The sequence below is a fragment of the Periplaneta americana genome, chromosome 6 (assembly GCF_040183065.1).
Source record: "Periplaneta americana isolate PAMFEO1 chromosome 6, P.americana_PAMFEO1_priV1, whole genome shotgun sequence".
NCBI lineage: Eukaryota > Metazoa > Arthropoda > Insecta > Blattodea > Blattidae > Periplaneta > Periplaneta americana.
Genome location: NC_091122.1, coordinates 137713832 through 137741163, shown reverse-complemented (window position 1 = coordinate 137741163; position 27332 = coordinate 137713832). Strand labels below are relative to the sequence as shown.

Below are 27332 nucleotides of genomic sequence, written 5' to 3'. Positions count from 1 at the left end.
AACGGCAAAAAGAAGCTTTATTACATCTCAGTCTTTGCTCTTCCAATGTCATTCATTATATAAAGTTGAACACTGAACAAATGTCTGAATGCAGAAGAGGTGCCCTTCATGAAAGTAGTTGAAAATAACATACATAACCACAGGGAGAAATGGTATGATCACATGAAGGGAATTCCTGATTACAGAATTAAAAACATGCCCCCTTTGTACAAACCTGTAAAGAAAAGGACCCCAAAACATTCACTCTAAAACCCAACAGAACAATTTTATAGAAGGAGTAAAATTAATTCGTATTTTGTAACTAATCTGTAATTTTGAAAAGTTATTTTATACATTCTATCTGTAATTTGATCCGATGTGGAGTCCCATGTAATTGGCTTTATTTTTAAGGGGAATTAGTTTTAAAATTGCTAGATTTCAGTGTTACTGCCATTTCGGTGGAATTATTTATTTATTTATTTAACCAATCTTTCTGTCATTACAGATTGCCATGAGATAAAGAATATCAAACAATTTCAATTGGAAAGCATTTGTGCAAGTTATATGCACATAATATCAAAGAATTTCAATTGGAAAACATTTGTGCAAATTATATGCACATACTACATATAGTGCATACATTTTATCTTTCCAAGTACTTGGGCAGCTTGATGTGCACTGCCACTTCCACTCTGCTTCCCACAAGTGCAGAATGATAAAACGTACGCAATGTATATGCAACTTTTATAATATTAGCTTGACATATTAAACATAGTAAGAGCAATATATGTAGCATTTTCAGCATCAATTTTCAGTTTTTACATTTTATATACATTGTAAATAATATATACATGGCTGCATTCATTTGCTCCCAAATGGTCAAACAAAATGTGCCATCGAGAAAAAAAATATGAATTTATGTTACTTAAAAATACATTATTATTAAACTTCGCAAATAAAATAATTATTGCTGGAATTCATTTAAAAATGTGAACTATGTTTTCTTCGCATTATTATATGAATTTGTGATATTTCACGTTATTATAAGAATTCGCAATATTTCGCGATTCAAAATTGTGTTTTTTTGGTTTATGGGAAGAAGTATAGAATGGTACAAAAAATTGGCATAATAAGATCAATTCAAATCACCATAACTCGCGAATTTCACGAATATCTTTACTAATCTGTGACATGAATGTAAATATTTACGTATCCTACTTCCTATTAAGATTGATCATTTTGACTCCTGTTTGGAATGTTTATTTGCATAAACTGATATGCTTCTAGACATAACACAAGAATTAATTTAATCACTGGTTTAATATAATAATAAATAATTTTGTCATATTCCTTTTGTATGAACACCATTAAAGCTATTATGTAAATACTGCAGACAAATGACGACACTTTTGTGTTATATACACAATGTGACTAATTACTTGAGATGGACACTGGAAGAGAAATATCAACACAGTTATCTGAAGTCGCCAATATTTGGAAACTAATCTCAGAGTAAAGACCTGGAATGCTTACATCTCTGCGCTACTCCCGTTACTTTTAGAAAGAGTAGCTATGAACACATATTTCCAATTTTCTAGCATCTTAAGATATAGATTACAGTTTAACTGTTGCCCCATTAAGATATTAAAATATTTCACTATCTTGAAATAGCCAACCTAACAGGTTTTGTGAAATCAACTTTACATTCATCTTTACTGAAAGAATTGGCCTTGAAATTCACCTAACAAAATGTATACTGACTGGCAAAAAAAGTGGAACATTTCACATTTTTATAAAAATCTCAATTTATTACAATAAAAAAATATTTCCCTTCAAATATTTATGACAATTTATGAAAACAACATATTTGATTATAGGAAATACTGAAACATTATTAGCAACATGCATATAACTCACAATTTTCTGTAATTTTCGCAGATCTCTAAATTTTGAAAACTACCTGGTGTCACGATTTAAGGCCAATGAAAACAAAGTTAATATTTATACTGCACCTCTTGAGGTCAATAAGCACTAAAAACGAGTATTTCTACCCTTGGCATCTATGACAGCCTGTAAGCGTTGAGACATACTGCCCACTAACCATTGGAGGGCCTCTTGGGGATGAGATCCCACTCTTCCAGCAATGTTGTCCTCAACTGCGCCTGGCCAGTCTAGGGTTCGTATCCCAACTTCCTATAGGTACTGCACAACACAACGAGCGGTATGCAGACGGGCATTATTGTGCATGAGTATAAAGTTCTGGCCAATAAAAGGTGCAAAGGGCATCACATGGTTCTCCAGGATCTCTTTAATGTACCTTTGTGGATTGAGGGGTCCTGCGATTGATGAACACGAGCTCAGTGTAGACCACATTGCTGATGCCAGCCCACACCATTACTGAGCCACCCCAAACGGAATCCTCGAGGAGAAACCAATGGGCGAGTATTTGTCTCCAGGCCTTCTCCACACACTTTTTCGTCCATCAGCAGACCTCATCAGTGAAGAAGGCAGAGGCCCACTGCTCTGGAGTCCACACCTTGGTGCCATCTCGCGAAAAGATGCGCTTCCCTGTGCCGTGGCTTGAGATGGAGTCCGTATGCAGGTCTTCTGGACAGAAGATTAGCTTCTGCAAACCTCCTCCTCACTGTCTGCTCATTCACACTCATATGTCTGACGTCTTCCAGTCGATTTCTCGCGCAGAACTTGCAGTGTGAGAACTTTATCATCCCTGGCACGTGTACTCCTCCTACAGCCTGATCCCCATCTCCTGTTGTATGTTCCGAGTTCCACATAGCGTTGCATTGCACAGTGAATGCTACCGAGTGATGCTCTGATGACCCGAGCCACAGAACGAAGGCTGCCTTCACCAAAGCAACTGTCCTTGCAAATCTTCACAGCTAAGAGGCATGTTTTGCTCACAACAGCACATGAATAACTGAGTAAAATTTTAGTGAATGGTTCAAAATGTTTTCCATAGATCATCAATAAGGGTCCCACAAGGTTGTAAACCTTAAAAGCTTTACCCTCAATAAAATCATAACGATAAGTACTTCCGAGATTAGGATGCAATAAATTGCCCTAAAGATGGTCATATCCTCAATTTCTTTTCACAAACAATTCAGAGGGATGTTCTAATGCGCTAAACATCTTAAAAATGGGAAGAGAATTTTTTGGTTCCTAATTATATAGACAAATGTAATTTATTTCAAGTGTTCTACTTTTTTTTGCAGGTCAGTGTATTTAAAACATTTACAAACTTTTAAATCTGAACAGCCTATACAAATGTCCGCTTATAAGACTTTTCTTGACCTTGAAGCAGTAACACTATAAACTGTGAAAAGCACTACATTCCCAGTTCATTTAACATGATATCAATATGGCAGAAAGTGAGAATGGGCTTTATTCAGTACAATCTTACATACAAATGCCTCCACTTACTGCGACTAAATGGTTCCCCATCTTCTTTCTGGCTGAGAAGTCTCAGCTCAGCAACAGCATAACAACTCCAAGACGAAGATTCTGACTCGCCATTACACTGAGGAGAAAAAAAGATCAATCATATTTGTGGAATCATGTTGGCTCCAAGTAAAATTACTCAAATCCAATTCATATTCCTCTTTAAAAACTAATATGACTGCATTCAGACATAACCCTCTCATAATATAAGATCTTGATGCACTCGAAAATTCAAATTCTGTATTTTTGTTTCATGTGTGTATGTACTGATGCCAGTAAGTGCAAGTAAAGAACATTACATGTCATATTTCTAATGCAAAACTCATGTATAGGCCTACTTTATGCATGATATTACAGAAATAATATAATACCGTACTATTTTTTCTGAAATTTCTGTTTTTAATATTTTAAAAGCATAATAATCCTGAGACTCATATCAATGACTCAATACACTGACTTCTGAACAGTCTAGTTTAAATGTTCCTCTTCAATACCGGTTCTTTCATAGCTGTAGTTTGGCTGTTGCTGTTACTCATTTAACACCATCCATGGGCCATGTGTGACTTGAGAAATGCCAAGAAAGGGACCAAAATTCACACAAACGAAAAATCTCTCACTCCAGATATAATGGAAAAAATCAATAAAATATAAACAACTGAACTACATAAGAACGAAGTATGCCAGTTATCGAAAGGAAAGAAATAAGAAAACATCCATGAATTTTGGGAAGCTAACAAGAAAAAACCAGAAAGGAAGCAGTCGCGAAATTCAGAATGAAGAGTGGGCATGATTATTTGACCGAACACTTTCAAAGAATAGACATCTATCAGACTAATAAGTGCCCAATTTACCGAACTTCTCTGAATGAAGGAAGAACATCTACTCCATTGTGAGAACTCGACAACACAGCAAAAACAGGAAAATATTTGCAAGTTGTATCGGGATGCCAGAACAATATTGGGATAATTTCCTGTAATAGTCACAGCAACAACAGCAGTATTTAATTATGCTTTCACAACTGAAGGGGTTGTTTTGCACTGAAATTCAATATTGGTGACAAATGGCAGAGGAAGAGAGAGGGTTTTTTTATATGCTATAAATCTGCAGAAGGAGACTAGCAGTTTTATTTTCCTTCTGGAAGAAGACATACTAAAGATTTTATCATCATTTAAGAGCAATCACTCTAGGCCAGGTTTGAATCTGCAAACCTCAGATACAGCCAGCATGGTAACCATAACACCACTAAGAATTACATGTATGGTTTCAGGGCCATAAATATTAATGTTTTAGACACACAAATTGAAAAATGTGAGAAAATCTCTAATAGCATCACTGGATCCATTGGAATAGGGTATGTTGTGGTTTAGTCAAATGTCCAGAGACAGGTTTGAAAAAAAAAAAAAAAACACACACACACACACTCTCTCTCTCTCTTTTTTTTCTTAGATATTTTCCCAAATTATTGTCAAAAGTCATATATACAGCCTGGAATTTTTGATGCTAAAAGTTAATATTGTTTCTTGATATAGTTTATAACATAGAAGCCATGCCCCCACTTCTTTAACACATCATTCTTGTCATTCAGTATTTTCCTTTTGGTACCGTTAAAGGTCTCTAATCCTCTTAACTACCTCTTACAAATTTGCGCACGGTTTACAAGATTCATTACCCAATCCTTGTGACTCTGTTGTCATTATTACATATCAGACTCCTGTGAACTAGGCTTAAACCCTCTTCACAGGCACCACATCTATTCATCTACACTCAGTGTCATTCTTAACTTTTAGTACCTAAAATTCCGGGCTCTAGTCATATATGTAAATTCTGTTAAACCTATAAAAAGCTATCTTAGACCTTAAGAACTAAATCATATTTAATATGTATTTTTCTGTGTTTTATATAAATATGTTAAGAGATTTCAATGCACGCATCTTATAATTGCCTGATTGTTAAAAATGTATGCCTACAGTCAGTTTTAAATAACATAACTTTTCCCTCAGTGGTAAAGTTGGAATCATTTCCAATCCACTGTCGTAATAAATGTGATTTCATTTGTTTTGGCATACCTTAACAAAACACGAAATATACAAATTCACTGTTAACACCAGAATAAGACAGACTGCACAGAGACCTCAGGAAAGTTACTTTTATCCACTTCTGCACTAGAGAAACCAATCCAATCTGCGGTCTTTACCCCTTTAGTCTTTTGTTGTTTTGAATACAATGGTTAACAGAGAATTCCATCTGTCTTTGTATAGTGGGCTTCATCCTCTCAAGTGCACTGATTGGGACTGTATCCATTTTGGAATTTCCACTGATCGCAGATATGACATGCTAACAGAAGAGTATGAAGTGACTGAACTTTCTTTTTGAGGTGAATGAACTGTGATAAAGTCGTATTATTGGAATTGTGAAGTTTTCGGGCATATTTCCAGATAGAAGACTATGATCTTGTGTGTGCGGGTACAAGCTGTGAACTGTAGTATCACGGCAAACACCACCTGATCCGAGACAAGGCCAAACCAAAGAAGGCAAGGTTTTTCTCTCATACTACAGACAAGTTACAGACTGCAAGATACTACAGCAACACAACATGGAGACAATCTTCACTCCTACTAGGCAGACTTGTAACTGCTTACGGTCGACCAAGGACAAACGTGACCAACTTTCATCAGCTGGAATATGTAGAATCCCGTGTTCCTGTGGGTCAGTGTACATAGGTACAACACAGCGTAGCTTCAAGATCTGAATCACCAAGCATAGAAGGAACTGCCGTCTAGGTCATGTGGACAAGTCAGCCATAGCCTAGCATTCTTTTAAAGATGGGGATCACAACATCACGTTTGAGGACACTGACATTCTAGGCAGTACGCAACACTTCTATGCCAGGTTACATCGGGAGGCTACTCAAATACACAAACACAAAAACAACTTTAATCGTAAGGAAGAAGGATTCAAGGTCAACAAAGCTTGGTACCCGACCCTCAGAAGCACACATACCAAACCCTTTCTCCGACAATTGGACACTATGACAGCCAATCAGAACACCAAAGCCACTGGTGCGGACTGCGGCGACGACAAGCCACAACTCTCCCACATCTTAAATATTGATGTGCTACCACCAGTCTCAGTACCAGTTGTCCTTGATATATACAGCAGATCTCTCCGCTCATGTGTACCATGTCACTGAAGATGTACACCGGAGTAGTGGACGAAACGTTTGGTTGTATTACCGACAGACCACGGTCCTCTAGCCCAGAAAATACCAATCCTAATGACGCCAGCCATGAAAGCCTATATTCCAACATTAGCTTTATTTCTGTTTGTAACAAATGTTCAAGGCTATTTATATCAATACATCCTTGGTCTAGATATATGATTTTCATTAAAAATAAATTATGAAAAACCAACTGCATCTGCAAAGTTATGACTTTATACAAAAAAATTAATCTGAAAATAAAAATCCTTTCTGTATTAAACAATTTCTTACAAATATGAATGTTTTACAGACTTAAAATAAACTTGTCCTCTCTCCAAATCAATGCCCCATGATAAATCACACGAAACATATCTACAATAAAAAATCAAGTACTAGATTAGGCCATCTGGACTGTTCAGTTTCCAAGTTTTCCTATATTTGGCCTTTCCAATGTTTCCAGCATTGATCCGAGTTTCTTCTATCAATAAATTGATGTATAACAGTATGACTGTACAGTGGAATTTGGTCCAGTTACAGTACATGTGGTTAGGTCACTAGTTTCAATACATTGTAGAATTGTATACATTGTCATTATGAACTGTTACAATAACTATAGTCTCTCCAAAACAGACCCTGCCCTTAATGTTAACACTAACCAAAGCACTCAGAGCAGAATGGAAGAAAAGAGATCTTTACTTTTCAGGTTTTCTTATACTGGGTGTTCATTTCAAAGTGTGTCATGACGTCACTGTTGTGAGTCAGCGATTTGAAGCAAGTTCCAGCTTTTATGTCAGAGAAGTTGCCTATTATTCAAGGCATTCAATCTGAACTTGAGAACGTGTACGGTATAACTTGAACATCGTAGCAACAGATGGTGGTCTGTACAGTCTGTGTGCTACCATAACCTCTTTCGAACTGTATTTTGTGCGGGCAAGTTGTACCCAGGGTATTTGTTATCGGTTGCGTACGGCAACATTCCACAATACAAATCAAATGCTCAGTGTCCATGTTGACCGTTGAAGTTAATATCAACAAATACTGTACGTAAGTAATCGTCTTAACCCTCTCCCCATATCCCGTCAGTAAGAAAAAAACTCTCCTCAGTATGTGTTTCCAAACAGTTCACATTCCAGCCACTACCGGCGTTACGGTACGTATCGGTAAGGACTCTTCTGAATGAACACCGTACTTGCTAGGCAACTTCTCTGTCACATAGGTAACACGCCTTTGCGGAAATGTAGGAAGATTGAATTCTCTAGGCTCATCGGCTAGCCACATGACGACATACAGCGAGCCATGACACACTTTGAACTGAACACGCAGTATATATGAACTGTGTTTCACAATTTAAAGGAAAGACGTAACATACCCATATTTCGTCTTAAAATAATGCAAGAGAATGCTTCATATAATGTGAAATTTTATTGTCCATATTGACAAACAAATTAATATGGTGGCAAATAGCAATACTAGAATAACCCCCATCATCAACTAATCACCACACCCTAACTTTATGAAAGGAAACCTTGTAAAAATATTTTTTACAAGAAAAGTAAATGAGAACAGCAAAATATTGATACATCAATAACTTACCAATAACTCATTCATCATCACTGGCAGAAGAGTTGTCAGTGTCACAATCATTACCATCACCATCTTGCACAGCATATCGTGTTCTGTTCTATCCAATGAATTAGAAATCCCACACTTTTTGAAGCTCTTCTCCACCATCAGAAGTGTCATCAGGCACTCTTGATCCACATGCAGATTTACCCTAATTCCAGTCACTTAATTTTACTGCTCAGGAGTACTCTGGCATCCATATTTTGTAAAAATGTTCCATTGCCACTTTACATGGGCAATTAATGCACATGTTCAAAGGCTGAAGAACAACTGACTTGGAGAGAGCATAATGAGTACAAGATGACTAAATCCTGCAATTCTTTGTGGGCATGTCGAAGAACCTTTGGTAAGTGTCAGGCTGAAAGTGGTGTGTTGACTATATCTCTATCATTAGGCCTTCTACCACCTTTGCATCTTTAGTTTGGTGGCCTGGTGTGTGGCAGGCCTCCAAAAATAAGCTACATAAAATCCAACACTTGGCATGTTTGACTCTGGACTTTGGGCTGCTGGTCCTTTAAACATCCGTTGAAGGAATATTTGGCAGTTCTCACAAGACTTCAGAAGTCACAGCCAATTCTTGTGATGAGATGTGACTTTATGGGGCCTAAATATAATTTTAAGCAGTTATACACGGTTGCTTTTCCACCCAGGGAAAAGTGGACTCATGGCCCAAGGGCTCCTAACCATGCCAAGGGTCTGGACTGATATACGGATGGCTCCAAGTCTAATGAGGGGACCGGGGCTGGCATTCATAGACCCAAGACAAGCCTATCTTATTCTCTGGGTTACTACACTAGTGTTCCAGGTCGAAATATTCGCCTGTGCATATAATTTATTAGAAATGCCTTGGCTTAAGGGTCGGATTTGTATCTACTATGATAGCCAGGCAGCTTTAAAGGCAAATAAGTGCAGTCAAAGCAGTGTCCAAATTGGTATGGCAATACCAGAGGACACTGGATTTTCTCAGTTCCCGATGTCCTGTAACACTATATTGGATACCAGGACATACGGGGATTACGAAATTGAACCTGTCCTTTGTATCACTCTATGGAGGGCCAGATGGGAGATCATGCAACAATGGGTGATTCAACAGCATGACACACTATAGAGAAATCTCACTAACGCTAGACAAGCTCGAACATTGATAGAAGGTCTAGCAGTAAGATTGGTAGGATATTATCATCCTTTAACCGTGCACAGCTTAGAAGTAGTGGGCCTATTTACACGACACAACACTCTAAGGAAACACCTACATGTGATGGGATTGACTACAAACCCGACATGCAGGAAGTGTGGAAGAGAAGTGGAATCTTCTCTACACATATTATGTGACTATGAGCCTTTGTCCACAATAAGATATGTCCTCTTGGGCTTGAATAGGCTAGGGCCAGAGGATACAAGGAAAGCAGACCCAAGAGCAATCCTGGCCTTCAAGGAGACTTCGGGACTTGGGTAAACTTTCCAAATATCTGGGGCACAATGGACCCACTTAAGTGGCCTAAGTGCATGGAACCGAAAGGGTCCAACTCATTTCTATTCATTCATTCAGACATCCCAGGATTATTACCAGGTCCATGTTTCCCCTGTTCAAAGATTTTCAGACTTCCTCTGTGGTGTGGCTGCAGAAGCTGTCCACCAGGACAAGTATGTTCCACAAGCTTAGCAGTGTTCCAGAGCAATGTTGCCAAACTCTCGTAACCCAGTCCAGTACGTTGTGTGTTCAAGTTCTCCTACTCCTAATTTTTTTTCTCAGGACTGGAAGGAGATAGAACATGTGATGATGAACATAAAAGATGAGGTAACTCTTTGTGAATGGGTGTCACAAATGGCAGCACCATACAGCGAACGGAACTTGAGTGGCTGTAGTGAGAGTTAGGTGTTTTATATACTTCAAATGGCGACTTCTGATTACAAGACCAGCATGATATCATTCGGTTTCTTCATTTATGTGGTGTGACACCCATTGACAGTTGGGTGACATACTTATATGTGGTGATGGTGTCTCACTGAACTGATGAATATTGATAAAAGCGGATGATAACATGCTTATCTTTTAATGAGAGCGTCGCCATTTGAAGTATTTAAAACATCATTTAACTCTCACTGCAGCCACTCGAGTTCAGTAAGCTGTATGGTGCTGTCATCTGTGTCACACATTCACAAAGAGTTCCCGTGTCTTTTAAGCTGTATCTCATATTCCTATCTGCTCCCAGCCCTGAGAAAAAAATTAGGAGACCTTAGAATTTGAACACATCTCGTACAAGGTCACTTCCATCCAGCTTTCGGCTGCACTCTCAAAATAATGTCTGGGACATCAATTTTGGAGATTGTCTTTTGTTTAAAAATCACATATGGAGACAACTTCCACATGCAGTTACACAAATTCTTGTTTTTCACAACCTCTCATTCTCATTAACATGCTAGAGTTCACCATTTTGTTAACCGTATAGTCAAATGGCATTTCAAAATACACTCGGGTCTGATCAGCATAACCAATTTGTAACAGTAAATATACATTTTTCTGACAAACTGATCATATATCTGTGAAAATTAGTCATCACCTCCTCATAATTGCTTGGCAGCCATTGAACGATGGTTTTTCTGCAGAAGCTGAATCCACTGAGATTAAATCTGTGGTGTTCAGGTAAAGGGGAATAAGTCATTTTTTTTTTTGTGCAGATGAAATTTTGTTCCCAAATGAACGAAAGTTAAATTATACAAGTGAGTGTGCAAAAATCGAAAGAATACTAACAGCTGATATGTTTTATTTGTGTAGAAAATTATTTGCAATAAGGGTTCTAAGTTTAATTTTCATTTATCTTCAAACTCATTTTTATGACATATCCCTTTGCCCAAACAACACAGAAATGCTCATGTGGGCCATCTGCGGCTGGCCTTGAATCCTGTAACTCCAAGTTCCTTCGCAACAGCCAATGCTTTAAGTTGATATTTCACTTGAAATGGCGCAATCGAACTGTGTATTTTCAGTTACAAAGCATTCTCTCAATTTTGGGAAACTTTGCTCGCAAAATGTCTGACAATTAAAATTGATCTGTTCAAGACGTGTTTTGTTTTTATGCCAATCACATATATGCAGCTTTCATCTATGTGGTACTTTCTTCCTCCTGTGCAGTTACCAACTTGTCCCACTTCTTCAACAATTTGGAACCTTTCTTTAGCGGTGAATGATCTGTAGTGCAAACTTCTTGAAGCTAAGATTAAACACCCTACAGCACCTAACTCAGCACTTTCCACTTAACTGATCCATGTGCAACGCACACTATCATTCCAAGGTTGGGATACCAATCAATACCAAGCTTGCTGCAATTAATATCAGCACTGTAACTTTCAGCTGCCAATTTTTGCAAAAAAAAAATACGAGAATTATTTGAGTACACACAGTAATATTGTGTTTGTAAAATAAATTGGCAATTGTAAAAATGTATGAATATCTGAGACTTTTGTTTAATGTGTTGTCAATTCTTTATTCGGATGTAGTATTCCATATCACGAACAGAAAAGAGGTATGCAAACGCGAAAAACACATCTGAACTAAATAAGTTGCAATAACAACAGGTTGGAGTAAGGTTATTCAAACATACTCATGTTAAGAGTTCTTACAAAATCACTATTTTCCTTACATGTGAAAAATGAATTGCTGAAAACCATCTTTTTCTAAATTTTCTTTTCTTTGCAAATTCAGAATTATTTTTTCAACAATAAACGTTACATGACTACTGCAAATATGTAAGAAAATGCATGAAGCAACTATTATGTGCCCAGTTCTAAAATGAAACCTCACAAAGAAGTATTTTTTGTAGGTATATCACTCTGAGCCAGAGATCCTAAAATAGTTTTCCCAACTTTTGCTTGACTGGCCTAGCATTTTATCTGGTGCTGCCACGATAAAGGAATGTTATTTTTTTTCTATTTGATATTTATTTTCTTGTTAATAAAAGTAGAATTATTTTATATATTATAAATTAAAATACAATTAATTGTAATCATAAATTCTTACTGACAAGAACCATTATACAACAACCATAGAGAATTCAATGTCACACCATTTCCTGTTTCAGTGAAAAATGATCTCACGACCATAACGAAGCAGAGAATCATGTAACTATGCTAAGTACTGCTTCATGTAGTTGTATGCAGTTTCATTCCTAAGCCGAACAGAAATTAGGACTGTTTACTTTCTTCCTAAATTGAGTGTAATATAAAGCTAATCTACTCTTGATGATGCAGGACATCAAGCCTTGTCCAACTCTTGCTTGTATTAATAATTTAACCATTATTTATTTCTCTAATGAATAATCAGTCACACAGAAACATCTAAGTGCTATTACTTTTTAGAAGAAGTTTCTAGGTTATGGTATTTTCACATTTAAAACTGATTGTTCAGAATAAAAATAATTACTGATAACTAGAGCCCGGATTTTTATGTAATTACATATTCTATTCCTTTATATGTAGACACACAGAAACAAAAAAAAAAATGTCTACAAATTGAAGCATGGACATTGCGGTATTCAAGTTTCATTTTATGTATTTTTACATATTTCAGTGTTGGCCTATATTAAATATTTCGTACACAATATTACATAAAGATAAATATTTTGCCATTTTATGCTCAATTTCTTTCTCTTTTCCTTTTCTTTCTTTCTATAAATTCATCTATACCTATTTTTTTTCCCTTTAGTATTGAAATAAAGTAAAAGTTGTTGATTCTGCATAGCTGTGATGTGTTAGTTGACATTAACTGATATTGTCGTTACTCTTTGTAAAGTATCCGAGTGATACAATAATCGTACCCTGCAGTTTAAGAAACATGATCTCCACTTCGCTATTTTGGGGACCTTTGAGGTCCGTCGCTTCCTGTTTCTGTTCATTGTTGACATGTCGTGATTGTGTCGATATCGTGGGCGACAGTTGAGATGAAATGAAATTGTAGGTAACATACATAATTAAACTTTGACTATTGGAAAACAATGTGATTGGTGCGGGAGAACTTAAAAGGCCTGTAGGTCGTCTTTGCTTCCTGAATGTTGCTGATGATAGCGACGCAATTATACCGGTGCACTACCTTGTTTTAGCATTGGGAAGACTGCACAAGTGTTCTGAAATAATTACTTTATTTAGATTTCTCTGAGAAGTCGTCTGTTGTGCACTGTAGACCAGAGAAGCTTAATCTTAACTTCTACTTCAAGTGAAAGTGATTCTATAATGGCATCAATAGCATCTTCACTAGCCAAAAAATTAAAACCATGGGTTGCGATAGACGAGGGGTTAACGGCCGACGGTAAAATTGTAGTATGCCAAGTATGTGAGAAAAAGATAGGCTGTTCAATGAAGTTGCAACTGGAACATACACGAAGTGCTTTACACCAAAGAAACAAACAGTGTCATTCTTCTACAAAGCAAGTCCTACTGACGCAAATGCAGCATGAGCCTACTGTTCCAAAAAATGTTTTTTAAAGACATATGAACTGCGATGGTAGCTGCAGAAATACCATGGTACAAACTGCAAGTACCAGAATATCGCTCTTTCTTGGAGAAATACTGCCAACAATAAATTCCAGATGATTCTACACTCCGGAAGAACTACCTTGATGTCTGTTATCAAGAAACAATGGAAAGAATAAAAAGCGAAATAGAAGATTCCTGCATATGGATCGCCATTGATGAGACGACAGACATAATAGGTTGCTATATAGCGAATCTCATTATGGGAAAATTAGACCCTGAAGCCCCCACCAAGCCATTCTTGATTGCCTCCAAAACCCTAGAACATACGAATCATTCTACAGTAGCCAGATTCGTTAACGATGATTTGAAGGTATTGTGGCCCAATAGAGTCCAAGAAGAAAAGGTACTAGTTTTGTTCTCCGATCTACAACGTATATGTTGAAAGCTGCAAGTGCTCTCAAAGTGTTCTATCAGAAGCTAATACACTTCACATGTCTCACTCATGCTCTGCAATGTGTGGCCGAAGAAATAAGAACCAACTTTCCTCCAGTTAATAAACTTACTGCATCCACAAAAAAAGGTTTTTGTGAAAGCTCCTCAAAGAGTTCAGTTACGAACAGCAATTGTCTGATGTGTCTCTGCCTCTGGAGCCAGTACTTACGAGGTAGGATACTTGGATATGAGCCGTGAACTTCTACAATGAACATTTTGAATCTGTAAACTTTGTAGTTGAAATGTTCTCACCATAGTCTACTCTTTCAGTGCATGAAGCTCAAGCTGCTTTCAGGGAACCTAAAATGGAGTGCTCACTTGCAAATATTACAAGCAATTTTGGTTGACTCTCAGAGAAGATTACAAAATTGGAATCTTCAGGACTTTCCCTGCAGGAATCCATAGACATTATGGAAGATGTGAAACAAAAACTGTCTACTGTAAAAGGAGAAGTTAGAATCAACATTTCTCGAAAAGTTTCAGGCAGTAATTGATAAAAACTCTACTTTCCTCACTGTATGCAAGATCCTGAAAGGAAAAGCGGTATAATCTCCAGAGGATATATCTCCAGGAAAAATGGTCTTGTTTAAGTACAGTCCTGTGACATCTTGCGATGTCGAAAGATCATTTTCTTCATACAAGAACATTTTATCTGATAAATGTCTCTCATTTACACCAGAAAATACGAGAAAGTATCTCGTAATGCACTGTGCTACGAAGTAAACAATGTGTGTGTGTTACTCTTTCTTAATTTCTTTAATAGTTTATAAAGAAACTGATTTGTTGTGTTGTTTTGTTTATGTATATATAAAGTTATAGCAGCTTCTGCAACATTATAAGTGTATTAGGAACAACATTTCAAAAATTCAGAAAATGTTATAAAAACTGTGAAAGTGAAATTTGTGCAGTGCTTAAAACATCAAACTATGGTTAATAATCGGAAATTACTATTCTGGAGCACATTTTGAAGAAATGGGAGCAATAAATATTATAAAGACGAGGACTGGTGAGTGAAATTATCTAATATTTTCCATTTATAATAACTGTTAGAGCCCGGATTTGTATGTAATTACCAATTACTAATTATTAATTACATATTTAATATTAAATAGGCCTATTTACTTACATATTTCACTATATTTTACTACATATTTCTCAATTTGATATTACATAAAAATTTGGGTTCTACTGATGACTTGTGAATTATATTGTTTTGACATTATTTATGCAAGAAAAAAATGGGGGGAAAAAATTGAAATAAGTAACATGAAAAATGGTTGGACTGCCAAACAATTTTTCTCATGGCAAAAATCAAACAAGGTCTCAGTTTAATAATGAACTATTTTAAGGACCAATACTCACAAACAAGACCCTTCAAATACAACTGAACCAAATTGCGTTTATAATCTATATATCTCCAACTTCTGACAATGTTATCTCTCCAATTTCGTTTAAGTCTTCTCAACAGGATATTCTCATCTCATCATCTTTTTCAGTCCAAATGCTCAGTTATTACAATGTCTTTGAAAGATCTAACATCACAGAAAGTTTGAAGTTCTTAAATACGAAGTTCTCTTCATTCCACTAACATTTAATCATTTTAACATGAAAAGAAACAGTAATCCCATCACAGTAAAATATGATCTGTTATTCAGTTCTTAAAAACAAAATGTAGGTCTACTGACATTTGTCAAATTGCACCAGTACATGAAAAAGATATAGGCCTAATGAAACAATTATCTGCAACATGGTGGTGTCAAATGTTTAACATGGGGATGATAAAGGTTGACAAGGAATAATCTGAGCATCTCTATCTCATTACTGAAGATTTGAAGTGCCGTACTAAGGAATTTATTGAGTATGACAGGTGCTTGTGCTTAGCTTTAGAAGACTGCATGAGAAAATTTTTGAGTGCACAGATGCTGTATGATGATTTTTTTAAAAATTAAAAAGCATGAAGGCTATGCTGACATTATTTGAACTTTACGGGAGGGGGGGGGGGATCTTGAGCCTATTATCATAGGGGATGAAACTTGGGTTTCGTATTACACCCCTGGCAGTGTCAATCACTGGAGTGGCACTAACCTCAATTCCCCGACAAGATCAGGGAAGCTTAAATAAACTTTTCAGTCAGAAAGTTTCGCCACAGTTATTTGATATCAAATTAACGTTTTGTTTGCTGAGTCATGTCTCAAAGCACAATGATTAATCCATATGCATATTACACAACACAATAGAGGGCTATTCAAAACTCGTATCAAAGCTTACAGTGTGGAATTTCTGCAGTATGATACATACAGGCATGCTAATACCAAGATAAAAAATCAATAAATAATTTTTACCTCTTCACTGGAGCTGAAGACATTTTTGGATTGCACACGAGATATTGAAGTGATTAATTAAGTAGGCCTACTGAAGAATGCAGTCAAGAAATTATTAAATAGACAAAACAAAGTTATGCTGAAGACTCATGTCACAATATGAGAAACAAATACCGAAGTATTAGTGTGGACATAAACTAAAGTAACATAAGATCTATCATAACAAAATAGTACTGAATTAGACAAACGCGTCAAATTTTAAAATGCTGATATATATTACTTTCCAAATGACCTTAATAATCTAACTGAGCAGCCGCGGGCCCCAGCCCGCCACTATGTTTGCTGTGGCCCGATAGTAAAGTTTCGAATTACAATAAATTACAGCAATCACTAATTAGAAAGACATTTATGTAAATTCTATTTCTTATTGAAGGATGCCTCCAAAAGAACATTTTTTTAAATATTGGCCCGCAGTATTCATAAGGTTGAGCACCCCTGATCTATCTGAATCGTTATCGTATACTAACCATCCACTTCTAATACTACTAATCATGAAGTATGCTCGTTTCTTATTAAATAGTTACCAAACCATAAAATGTATTGTAATCACAGTATCAGCTTTATAAAAATTACGCAACATTATACAATGGGACGTATAGTACTCCCCCGATTATCACTCTGTTGAAAGACTACTGAAATGCATGCATCTGTAATAAACATGTTAAGGATAACAACATAATGTTGAACAGTTTTAGAGAAATTTATGTACTTTAATTACTAATCGAGCGAAAATGAATGAATACCGAATTAGATGGGTTTGTTCAGTTTTCTGAGGCAGAAAGAATAAACAAATGTTATCTTCATATCTGCTACACGGAATGCATTCAATGACGTCAACATGATACATCAAAACTTCTTGCCTGTTGTCTGGCTGTAAGCAAAATGTTTTCACAACATGCAACACAAGACGCTTTGTGCAACACAAATTCCACAGTATACACAGTAATTACCTCTTGTCAGTGTCCGTTGACTTGTATATAAATCTATGGTTTGATCCATTAATGCGTACATGTAGCCTAATTTAAGTACACATTATGATCTACATTATAAAGGATAATGCAATTCTAGTGCGGAATATTAACGCGATATTTTAAAACAAGTTTCTTTAAAAAGCACCTACAATCCACAAATGTTAAGCAATTATTCTGACCTGTAAGAAGAAACCTAGGCTTCTCTGTGTTTGCCTATCTTGTGTCTGGCTGGTTCGAGGCATCACCATTATCTTCCATGGTAAATTTCGCACATAACACGACGGAGATAACTGAGATTCCTTTAGCTTGCTGAAGCCATTCACTGTATAGCGAAATGTTGCTTCCGACCGAGCTTCGTCTAAAACAAACATTGAAATGTAAGGCAATGGGTCAAGAAATGATTGTATCTAATCTATTGTAACCTAACAGACGTTTTACCTACCTTCTTCCATGTCTGCGTCTTGTGATACACACTGATCCTGTGCTTCACCATTCACTTGTCTATTCTCTCCACCACCGTCCCCTCCGCCTGCATCGTTTGGCGTCTCCACAGTCTCAACTATTAACAAAATCAACACACTAACAAAATGTCAAAAATACTACACCATATGTAACATTTACGATGTTGAACGACATTTCGAAAACAACAGCATTTTTAAGATACTACAAATACATTCTTACATATAAAACTGAATACACTACAAACTACAGACTTCACTGTCAAGAAAGAAATAAATACATTCAATATACACTAATCAAAACTAGTCACCGCCATGCGAATTCACAAGAATGGACGCCGTATATAACAATTAATGTGAACATTACTCTTACCTTCCTGAGTGTCCATTTCTTCCACGTCATTATTTTGATTTTCTTTGTCATTCACGTGATTCATATTTTCAATTGCAGCGATTTGACTTTGAATTTTTGATTTTTTGAGACTGAGAGTGACCGCACGATCTTTCCCTGTATTGTAGGAGTTTTTACCGGACACGGTCACTTTAACGTGTTTACTCGCGATGCGCCCAATGTCTGCGGATTTCTTCACCCCCTGTTTCCAGGGGAAACAACCGAACCATATATATTACAAGTAATTTATATATTCTCAGATCTTCAAATATACAAAAACTTAAAAGTTACACTGAATCACAATCCACCGATTTCACAGGAAAATAAACAAAATGGTGGATAGCAGCCGTATAGCAACGGTTAGACTCGCTCTCCGTTTACATGGATCAAAAACGTTTAATTATCAAGTCTGCTGTGAACATTTTAATGTAAATGCTAGTACCGCCCATAGACAGCGCTAGATGTATATCCCAGAATGCACTGGAATATTCAATAAAGTGGGAATATAGGGAAAAAGAAGGGAATTTTGCAGAATGTGAAATGAATATATTATGTACTATATGCATTAAAATGTATTGAAATAAATAATATAATTCTGTCAGCATTATATGAAATTAAAAATATATTTTTAAAATCATGAATGTTTTCTGCTCTTCATAAATTACTTTCTACTTATACGATATTTTTTTTATTATTATTTTTACTTTTATTTTTGTCTCAGCTTTCTACATCGAATATGCGGGTTAAATGATCTGCACATGCAAAATTTTATATACAGGCTGATTCACGACTAATATCGACCTGGTTGGCGCAGTTGGTATAGCGCTGGCCCTCTATGCCCGAGGTTGTGGGTTCGATCCCGAGCCAGGTTGTGGCATTAAGTGTGCTTAAATGCGACAGGCTCATGTCAGTAGATTTATTGGCATACAAAAAAAACTCCCGCGGGACAAAATTCCGGCACACACTGATATAACTTCGGCATTTGCGAGCGTCGTTAAATAAAACATAACATAACTTCACGACTAATGATCTGCTCTTTGGGAACCATTGAACATAAAATCTCATATGAACATGGGTCCGATCAGTGATTGTTTTTCTGGCAGATCGCGACAGAACGACACCTTTTTGTTATATATTTTTATAGAACCGAAAAATGTGTTAATAATTATGTTTTTTCTTGAACTCTGCTTAAGCTTGGAAAGTCTGATGAATGCTAATTTGAGATCTATAAAAATGGAACACTTACAATAAATGAAATGAAAAACGTCAAATTTTCCCGTGCACTAGACAGTAATCATTTCCCCATTTACTATAATATATTCTACACAGTTTCCCACCTTTTCCCCCAGTAGAAAAGCTCTAGGTCCAATTAGCATTAGTTTGAAAGTTATTCGTAAAAATCTAAATATCATTACTGTGAAGTTGGTTGGAGTTGCTTGCATCGCAATACAAACTTTGGAACGTAAACTAAGTCCCTGATTACGTACAAAACGAGGTTGCGCTGTGACGTGAAGTATGGGGATGAAGGGGAAGATAGCTCTGGTGATTATCAGCTGTGCTTCTCAGGGACACCCTTGGCAAGGCACCATTCACATCCGTGCGGGCCAAGTGGGTTAGTGCAGCCAAGTGCACTGAAGTGGAAGGAGGGATATTTTAAAATCTGCTTCCAAACTGAAGTATGCTTACTTTATGATTAACCCTTTCAGTCACGAATTATCTTTTTGTTTGGAAAAGTCTAATTGTTTGTTTTTGACTCCTTTTAAGTTTTTGTGAATTGCCCACAGTCTCATTTTTACAACATGATGCCTGGATTTCCAGATATGAACTGTCCACTTGAGGGGACTCACTCTCAACAACTCATTGTACATGAAGCAGCATTGAAGTTGCTGTCCTCTGTAGAGGACGCAGTGAATGAAAGGATTAATAAATTATTTTGAATTAATATGTCCGTGTATTTTAAGTGAATAACTCTTAGTTCTGTTCAAAACCACTGCTACTTTTGTAGGATTCAATCAGCTGTAATTCTGTAACAGTCGATAATTGGACCCATGGCCATATGACAATTTTTTCTCAAAATGGTCTATAGAACTGTTCAAAAAGCGCGGGTTATTAGTCGTGAATTGCCCTGTATAATCCTACCTTCAGATCAAAGACATGATACATTTGGTCAAAAATGAGATTTTAACTAGATCTTACAGAGCTTTTTGCTCGGAAAGCAATGATTTTTTATTTTAGTTTTAAAAATGAACATAAATAATGTAGCCTACTAGTAATTTTATAATTAAAATATGTAATGTCTTTCATTATCTGACATGTGACTGTTCAAAACTGACGTAACTTCCACATATTCAGATCTCTATCTTAAAAAGTATTAAGTTAAGATATTTAACATATTTACATTTGAATATGGATATTCAAGTAGTAGAGGAGTAGAGGAGGTGCCACCAGACCAAGAGGAGTAGAATATTTCTACTCCTCTTGCACCAGACAGATCCAGAAAGCAAACAGTGAAATAAAACTGCCAATATCATAATCATGTCTACCAAGTGGTTGGCAGATCAAGCTACACTGCACCATCTATTTCCAAAGTTAAACTTGTTTACCCAGTCGCATACCATTCCTTCTTGCCCTCCGATAGAATTTTTGGGCTCACATAAATAATGTGCTAGTAATTTTTACATTTGCAAAGCAAAGTCAAAAGGCAAAGCAGTAGCATTTGTGGAGGTGTATCAACTTGTGTTAAAGAGTGTAAACTCTATTTGTTGTTTTTGCATTTTCTCTGTTTCGGCTTCAATTCACCTCTTCAGCTAGAGAATGTGATGACAAAAATTCTGTCGATCACTACTCTAGGACAGAGTGGAGAAGGAAAGATCTCTAATGAGAAATTTTAAATTCTAGTAATTTTATAATTAAAAGTTATCATGTCTTTCATTATCAGATATGTGAATAGTAAGTTTACATCAAACGCAGACAATAATTGTGGTCCAATAGATGTTCCTCAAGTGATCAAAGCTCAAAACTGTTGTTGAAGTTTCCACATATTGAGATCTCTATGGAAACGTTTGATGTTAGTTGATTTTTTATCTTAAAAAGTATTAAGTTATTTAATACATTTACATTTGAATATTGATATTTAAATAGAGGGGATGCCGGCAGACAGACCCAGAAAGCAAACAACAAAATAAAAATGTCAGCATCATAACCATGTCTACCAATTGGTTGGCAGATCAAGCCAACCATCTATTTCCAAAGTTGAACTTGTTTATCCAGTCATATAGGCTACCATTCCTTCTTGCCCTCTGATAGAATTTTTGGGCTCACCAAAAATACGTTCACGAAAAGAAAAGCCATAGGCTTATTATATATAAAAATAATACCATGAAATTGTTTAAAACATGGCTCCTTAAAAGTGATTATTAAGGACTGAGTTCCACTTGACTGGAAAACAGCAGAAAAATCAGCTACGTATATTTCAAACTGTCTGGATGTAAGAAAACAACACTGAGAAAGACTAGGAAAAGTAGCACTGCTGTGAAAGGTGAGCTCGCTTGCAACACAGAAACAGATGTAGACAGACCTATAACAAAAGTCAGAAAACTTCAAGAAGTGAACCCACAACAAATTGGTGTCCCCATGAAAGAGGTAAAACTTCAAGATGTAAAGAATCTTCTTACAGAACACTGGATTCATTCAAATAGTATAAAACAGTATTAAAAGAAAATGAAAACTATCAAAAGAAAATGTTTTTGATAAATGTAAAGTAAGAAAATGTTTTTGATAAATGTAAAGTAACGTGGTGATAACTGTGGCTAGTTTAGCATGCTCATAGCATGGGCTAACATAAAGTCTATGAATACGTCTCTTAGACTACTAATTCCACAATTTGGGACATCTGGCCGACGTCTATGGCTGACCACTAGGATCCAGAATACAAAGCAGAGGTTAACTTAAAAATAAAATACAATATGATTTGCGGAGAGAATACAAAACAATGATAAATATAAAATAAAGTACAATTTGATTTTGGAGAAACATGAGATGAAAGTACAATGAAGAATAATGAAATGAAGTAAATAATATTACGTAGTGTTATACAAGTGATTGTGTAAAATGGATAATGAATCTCTCAATAACATTAGGCGAATTTTGTTAATGTGCACTGAAATGAAGAATACATGGATTGTAAATAGACTTCTTTTCATCATTAACATTATTGGCTTGTTAATCATTTTTCTCAAAATGGACAGTAGGGTCAAGAATGAGGCTTCTTTGATTCCAGGGATCAATGGCTATAATATCTGCTCTTCTGGTTGACACATTCTCAACCAAACAGTGCACTTCTTCGTAAACCTCCCATTTTGCCTTCCGAAGAGTGGTTGCGATGGAGCTGCTCACTTTATGGTGGCGATTGTTCCTCAGTAGTTCTCCTTTAGGGCAATAACCCAAGATATGCCCAAGGGTTTCTACTTCGCTGCATCCTGAATGACGACAGTTTTGATCTTGGAAGGAACAACCTGGCACAGATAGTACTGCTGCGATGTTTGTGGACATCTTTATGGCATTCGTCCAGTCTGAGGATGATATCCCTCTTCTATTATTTGTTATTGATAGCGTAGGTGGCACAATAGCTAGCTACATACCAAATTTGGATGCATGTTCAATTTTTGGTGGAGGCAAAAAATTATCTTTGCTTTTTTCAACTCACAGAATGACTCTAGGGTTCGTTCCTTTTTTTCCTACCTTATTCCGACAGAGCTTTCATTTCTATACTGTTGGGAGGTGAAGAAATTGTTAGTCTGAGACAAAATGTGGAGTAAGGAGAGTAAGCTTATTGCTACCAATAGGGTTATCAACTTTTTTTGAAGCAAATACAGGAGACTAAGGAATCGACAAAATTTCAAATATAAAATAGTAAATTATTCGGTTCAGTTACAAAAAATTAACTTTATTCTACACTTCGGTAGCTAGGCTTAAATTAAGAGTATTTTGAGACAGATTCTGTCTTGCGTAATAGTTGAAGTCGGCTGCAGTTTTCAGCTCTGATTTCATTAAATGTGTCGTGTTCCTTTTTCGAACATCTGTCCAATTATTGTTCATGAGGTGAAACACCCTCTTTGTATGAGCATTATTACTTGGTATGTTTAGAACAAAACTAGCTAGTTTTTTCAAATTTACAACATTAACACGGCTTGATTTTAGATGGGTGAGCACTAAAACTCATTCTATAAAGATTGCACACTTTAATGCATCTCTTGAATAACATAATTCATCATATAATCGATCATCATTCACAGCAAAATCAAATGTTTAAAATAAAAATTTTTACATTATGCAAAAATAAGATAGAAAAATGCTTGAAGAGAAGAATAATATGGGAGCTGGGAGACTGTTACAAATTAAGGGCAAATATGGGAGATCCCGGGATACTGAGGGTTGGCAACCCTAGCTACCAATGATGTAATCAACAATCATCTAGCTATCATCATTAGCTCACAACTAATCATTCTGCAACATACAGGTGTGTTGTTCAGTCATATGTGTAGTGTGTTTAATTCTTTAGCATTGTTTCTTGTTATTTGTTTTTAAATAAATTAATGTTACGAAGAATGCTTTGTGAAAGCACAATAACTACACTGCTTGGCCACTTGCTTCTTCATCCAATAACAAAAGAATTTCATGTATCTCGATCTCTCCAGCTCGCAACTACGTACATACGATATCTTTACTTTTGTTATCAATTTGTGCATCGAAATATGACCATGCAACATTATAAATATCACTTCTTGTAGGAAGTACATTTAGAAATGCAGAATAATTTGACAGTTTCTATTGCAAACATAGGTTTTATTTAAAGAAGAAAATTGTAAGATTTACATTCAATTATATTCCACTGATGCAACATTACATTACATAGTATAATACAGTACCACATGGGTAATATAACTATGCTTTGAGATGAAATATTTCTTTCCAAATTAATTCCAAAATTAACTCATACCATACCTATCCGAATAATCTAAGAACATTTTGGAAGGCAATATTATAGCATATTATTGCATCAGTTTCACAATAGTGTAACAATTATCACAGAATAAAGACATGTACAATCAGCAGAAGGAAAACAAGTTAAATATATATGTATGTAAGATATTATCTCCAAATGTGGTTCTAAAATAAAATAATTTCATATGAAAGCTGTAAAAAGAAACTAAGTATAATAACAGAGAGACATATACACACGGGTAAATTAACATAAAACATTCAAAAGAATACCATCAAATTGTCTAGTAGTTAGTTTTTGGTCATGTATAAAGGACTGTTTTCACTAATTTACGCACCTGTAGTCGAAATATTTATATTCGCTTATTGTTTTTAACATAATGCGTACAATTAATTAATAACAACATTAATATTTATTTTCACAACCACAGTTGTGTTATATGCACATGGATTAATAATCATTGCTTATTTTTGCATTTCATATGATACCAGTACTGCCATGGGATTCTGAGGGTACAGCAAGAAGGAGAAAGTGTTCTTACATAAAATATTAATAGAGTGATTCTTTGTGTGAAATAGTTTCAGCAATAACTCTTTACGGTCTGACCTAAAAATACTGAAAAATTATATGTTTAATTGTTTTATGGTCATATACTGAAACAAATTCTTTCAATTCCTTGAATGTAAGATTAAAGGTCTTATTCTAGAGGGACTGTTGTCAGCACATCAAATTTATTATCCTTCATACAACCCAGAAATACTAACAAGAAACAGCTTTCATCTTTTTAAATATGCGTACTTTCTTTTTGGCAACAGAGAGGACTCTAGTCCTTCACCAATCTGAACATATCGTCTTCTATTGTGCATACCAACTGCCTGGGAGGTAGAGTGAGATGGATACCTCAATGAGTGAATATGCATCTTCAGAGATACAATGCACAAACACACCCAATTCAATTTGCCCAACATCTAGACAGTGTTGTGAAATATAACAGTTCTTGTATTAAATGCATACTCATGAACTGGTCTATTCTCAAATTGTATTGAGTTAAAATTACAAATGTAGGCTTCCAGTGGGGTTATTCTAAGTGTGATGGGAAATGACCAGTTTCTTAGTATTTTACACAAATTAAAACTTGTCACTTTATTTCAATCTTTCTTCCCAAAAAAATTAATTTTCCCGAGGTTCTTTACTTTTGTTAGCTTTGTATAGACTAGAAGCCCTTTAAAAAAATAAACGAGAATCAAAATGCCTTCTATGTTTCGGAATTTATAAACAATAATAACAACCGTGCTTAGTAGAGATTTTGTTCCTCTCAAAATTATTTTTTGTGACCCTCATAAGTACTAGTATTACAACAAAGGATTAGTAAATATGAATCGTTATCAGATGCGTTGAATTCTGAAACACTGTTGATTTATATTATGAATCCATAGTACAGAATGTGATTATACTGTCTATGCGTAACTGAAACGAAGAAAAAAGAAACCCTGGCCAGTACAGTGAATTAAAGTTAAGTCTACTAAAGAACACAAACATTCAACCAACATCAACAGTGGAGAAACAAAAATTCTATAACAATTTCTAGTGAAATAGGTAAGTCTACCAATACTATCACATGAGTAGGGAGAACATATTGTTCACCTTTATTGCTTTAAAATGACGTATATTTAAAAGAATATCTACTCTATTTTAACTCTGAAATAGCTTATGTTTATAAAACAAATCCATTGAATTCAATTTGGAACACAAACACTTCATTTTTACTACGAAGTATGGCATGGTGCATATAAATTTTGTGAAATCAGTCCTTAAGGTGGGATTAAAATGAGATCAAGTCACAGCCACGGCCCATTTGTTCTTGTAATTCTAGTAAGGCAATGAGAAATAGAAATGTGGCTACAACATGGCACAGATTTAAGTGTCATATGTAAGGCATGATAAGAAGACACTGTGTCACACATTTTGACTGATAATAATATATTGCTCCAATTCTTATTTTTTTAGTTTCATCGTTAAATATAACATTCACATTCATGTTTGAAGTTTGCTCAATATTGATTGATTCGTAAGATGTTTTTAATATATTACAAGAAGTGAAGTTACATGGTGCAGATCATCTCTGTCTTAAAATAGTTGTCTTTCTCAATAAACTCTGTAATTGTTTTTCGTGTGAGACATATCAAATGAAATGTTTGAATACTGAAATAGAGCTTTTAATATCATTTTAAATTATAAGCAACTGGACTATGTTCCTTTAATGTTATATAAATACATTAAATTATGCGGAATGTTGGTGCTAACCTGATGAAATCATAAACTTGACTTGAGAATATGCCTAATGTGATTTAATATGAAAAATATACACAATTTTAATATTACAGATTTATAACAAAGATATTTCCGTGTGGTAGTAGAAACAAGAATACCCTAACATAACTCATTCATGTAGCAAGAAGCTTCTAAAATAAGTACTCATTATCTAGGCTGTATCTGGGTTATTCTGCTCTAGGATCTATCCTTATGGTCAACCGATCCTTCAGGTTGAGGACTGAGCATGAGGCTCACCTCACGTAAAAATATCTTGTTGTGGATTCCGTACTGACCAGATGGAGCTCAGAATTTGATGGTTGTGGTTCATAACACAAACACTGGACGATGATGATGATGATGTTCAGGGACGGAAAATTGTCGCTATTCTGAGCGATATGTCTTCAACCACACCTACCAACTTCTTGTGAGCAAAGTGAACAAACATCTCAACATTGCATTCTAATATTGTATTTCACTGGTGTGGTAGTATTACATTCTGATTGAAATGAGTGTTTTTCCTTATAAATTCCGCAAGAAATGGGAAGATTATTTTTTTTTGTTTACATATGAACATTTACCATCAATATAAACAAATAACT

At 35.6% G+C, this 27332-nt stretch overlaps 1 protein-coding gene across 1 annotated transcript in view; it reads right to left on the bottom strand.

The window, feature by feature from the left end:
• Usp7 (Ubiquitin-specific protease 7) overlaps window positions 1-18794 on the bottom strand; it is a 69861-nt gene extending 51067 nt beyond the window's left edge. Inside the window, exons 1-4 of the mRNA XM_069829041.1 lie at window positions 18402-18794; window positions 18013-18129; window positions 17750-17928; window positions 3418-3514 (exon numbers count right to left, since the gene is read on the bottom strand). Coding sequence (XP_069685142.1) covers window positions 3418-3514; window positions 17750-17928; window positions 18013-18129; window positions 18402-18465 — 457 coding nt within the window. The 5' untranslated portion in view covers window positions 18466-18794. The remainder of the gene's footprint in view (window positions 1-3417; window positions 3515-17749; window positions 17929-18012; window positions 18130-18401) is intronic.
• Window positions 18795-27332: the final 8538 nt, after the last annotated feature.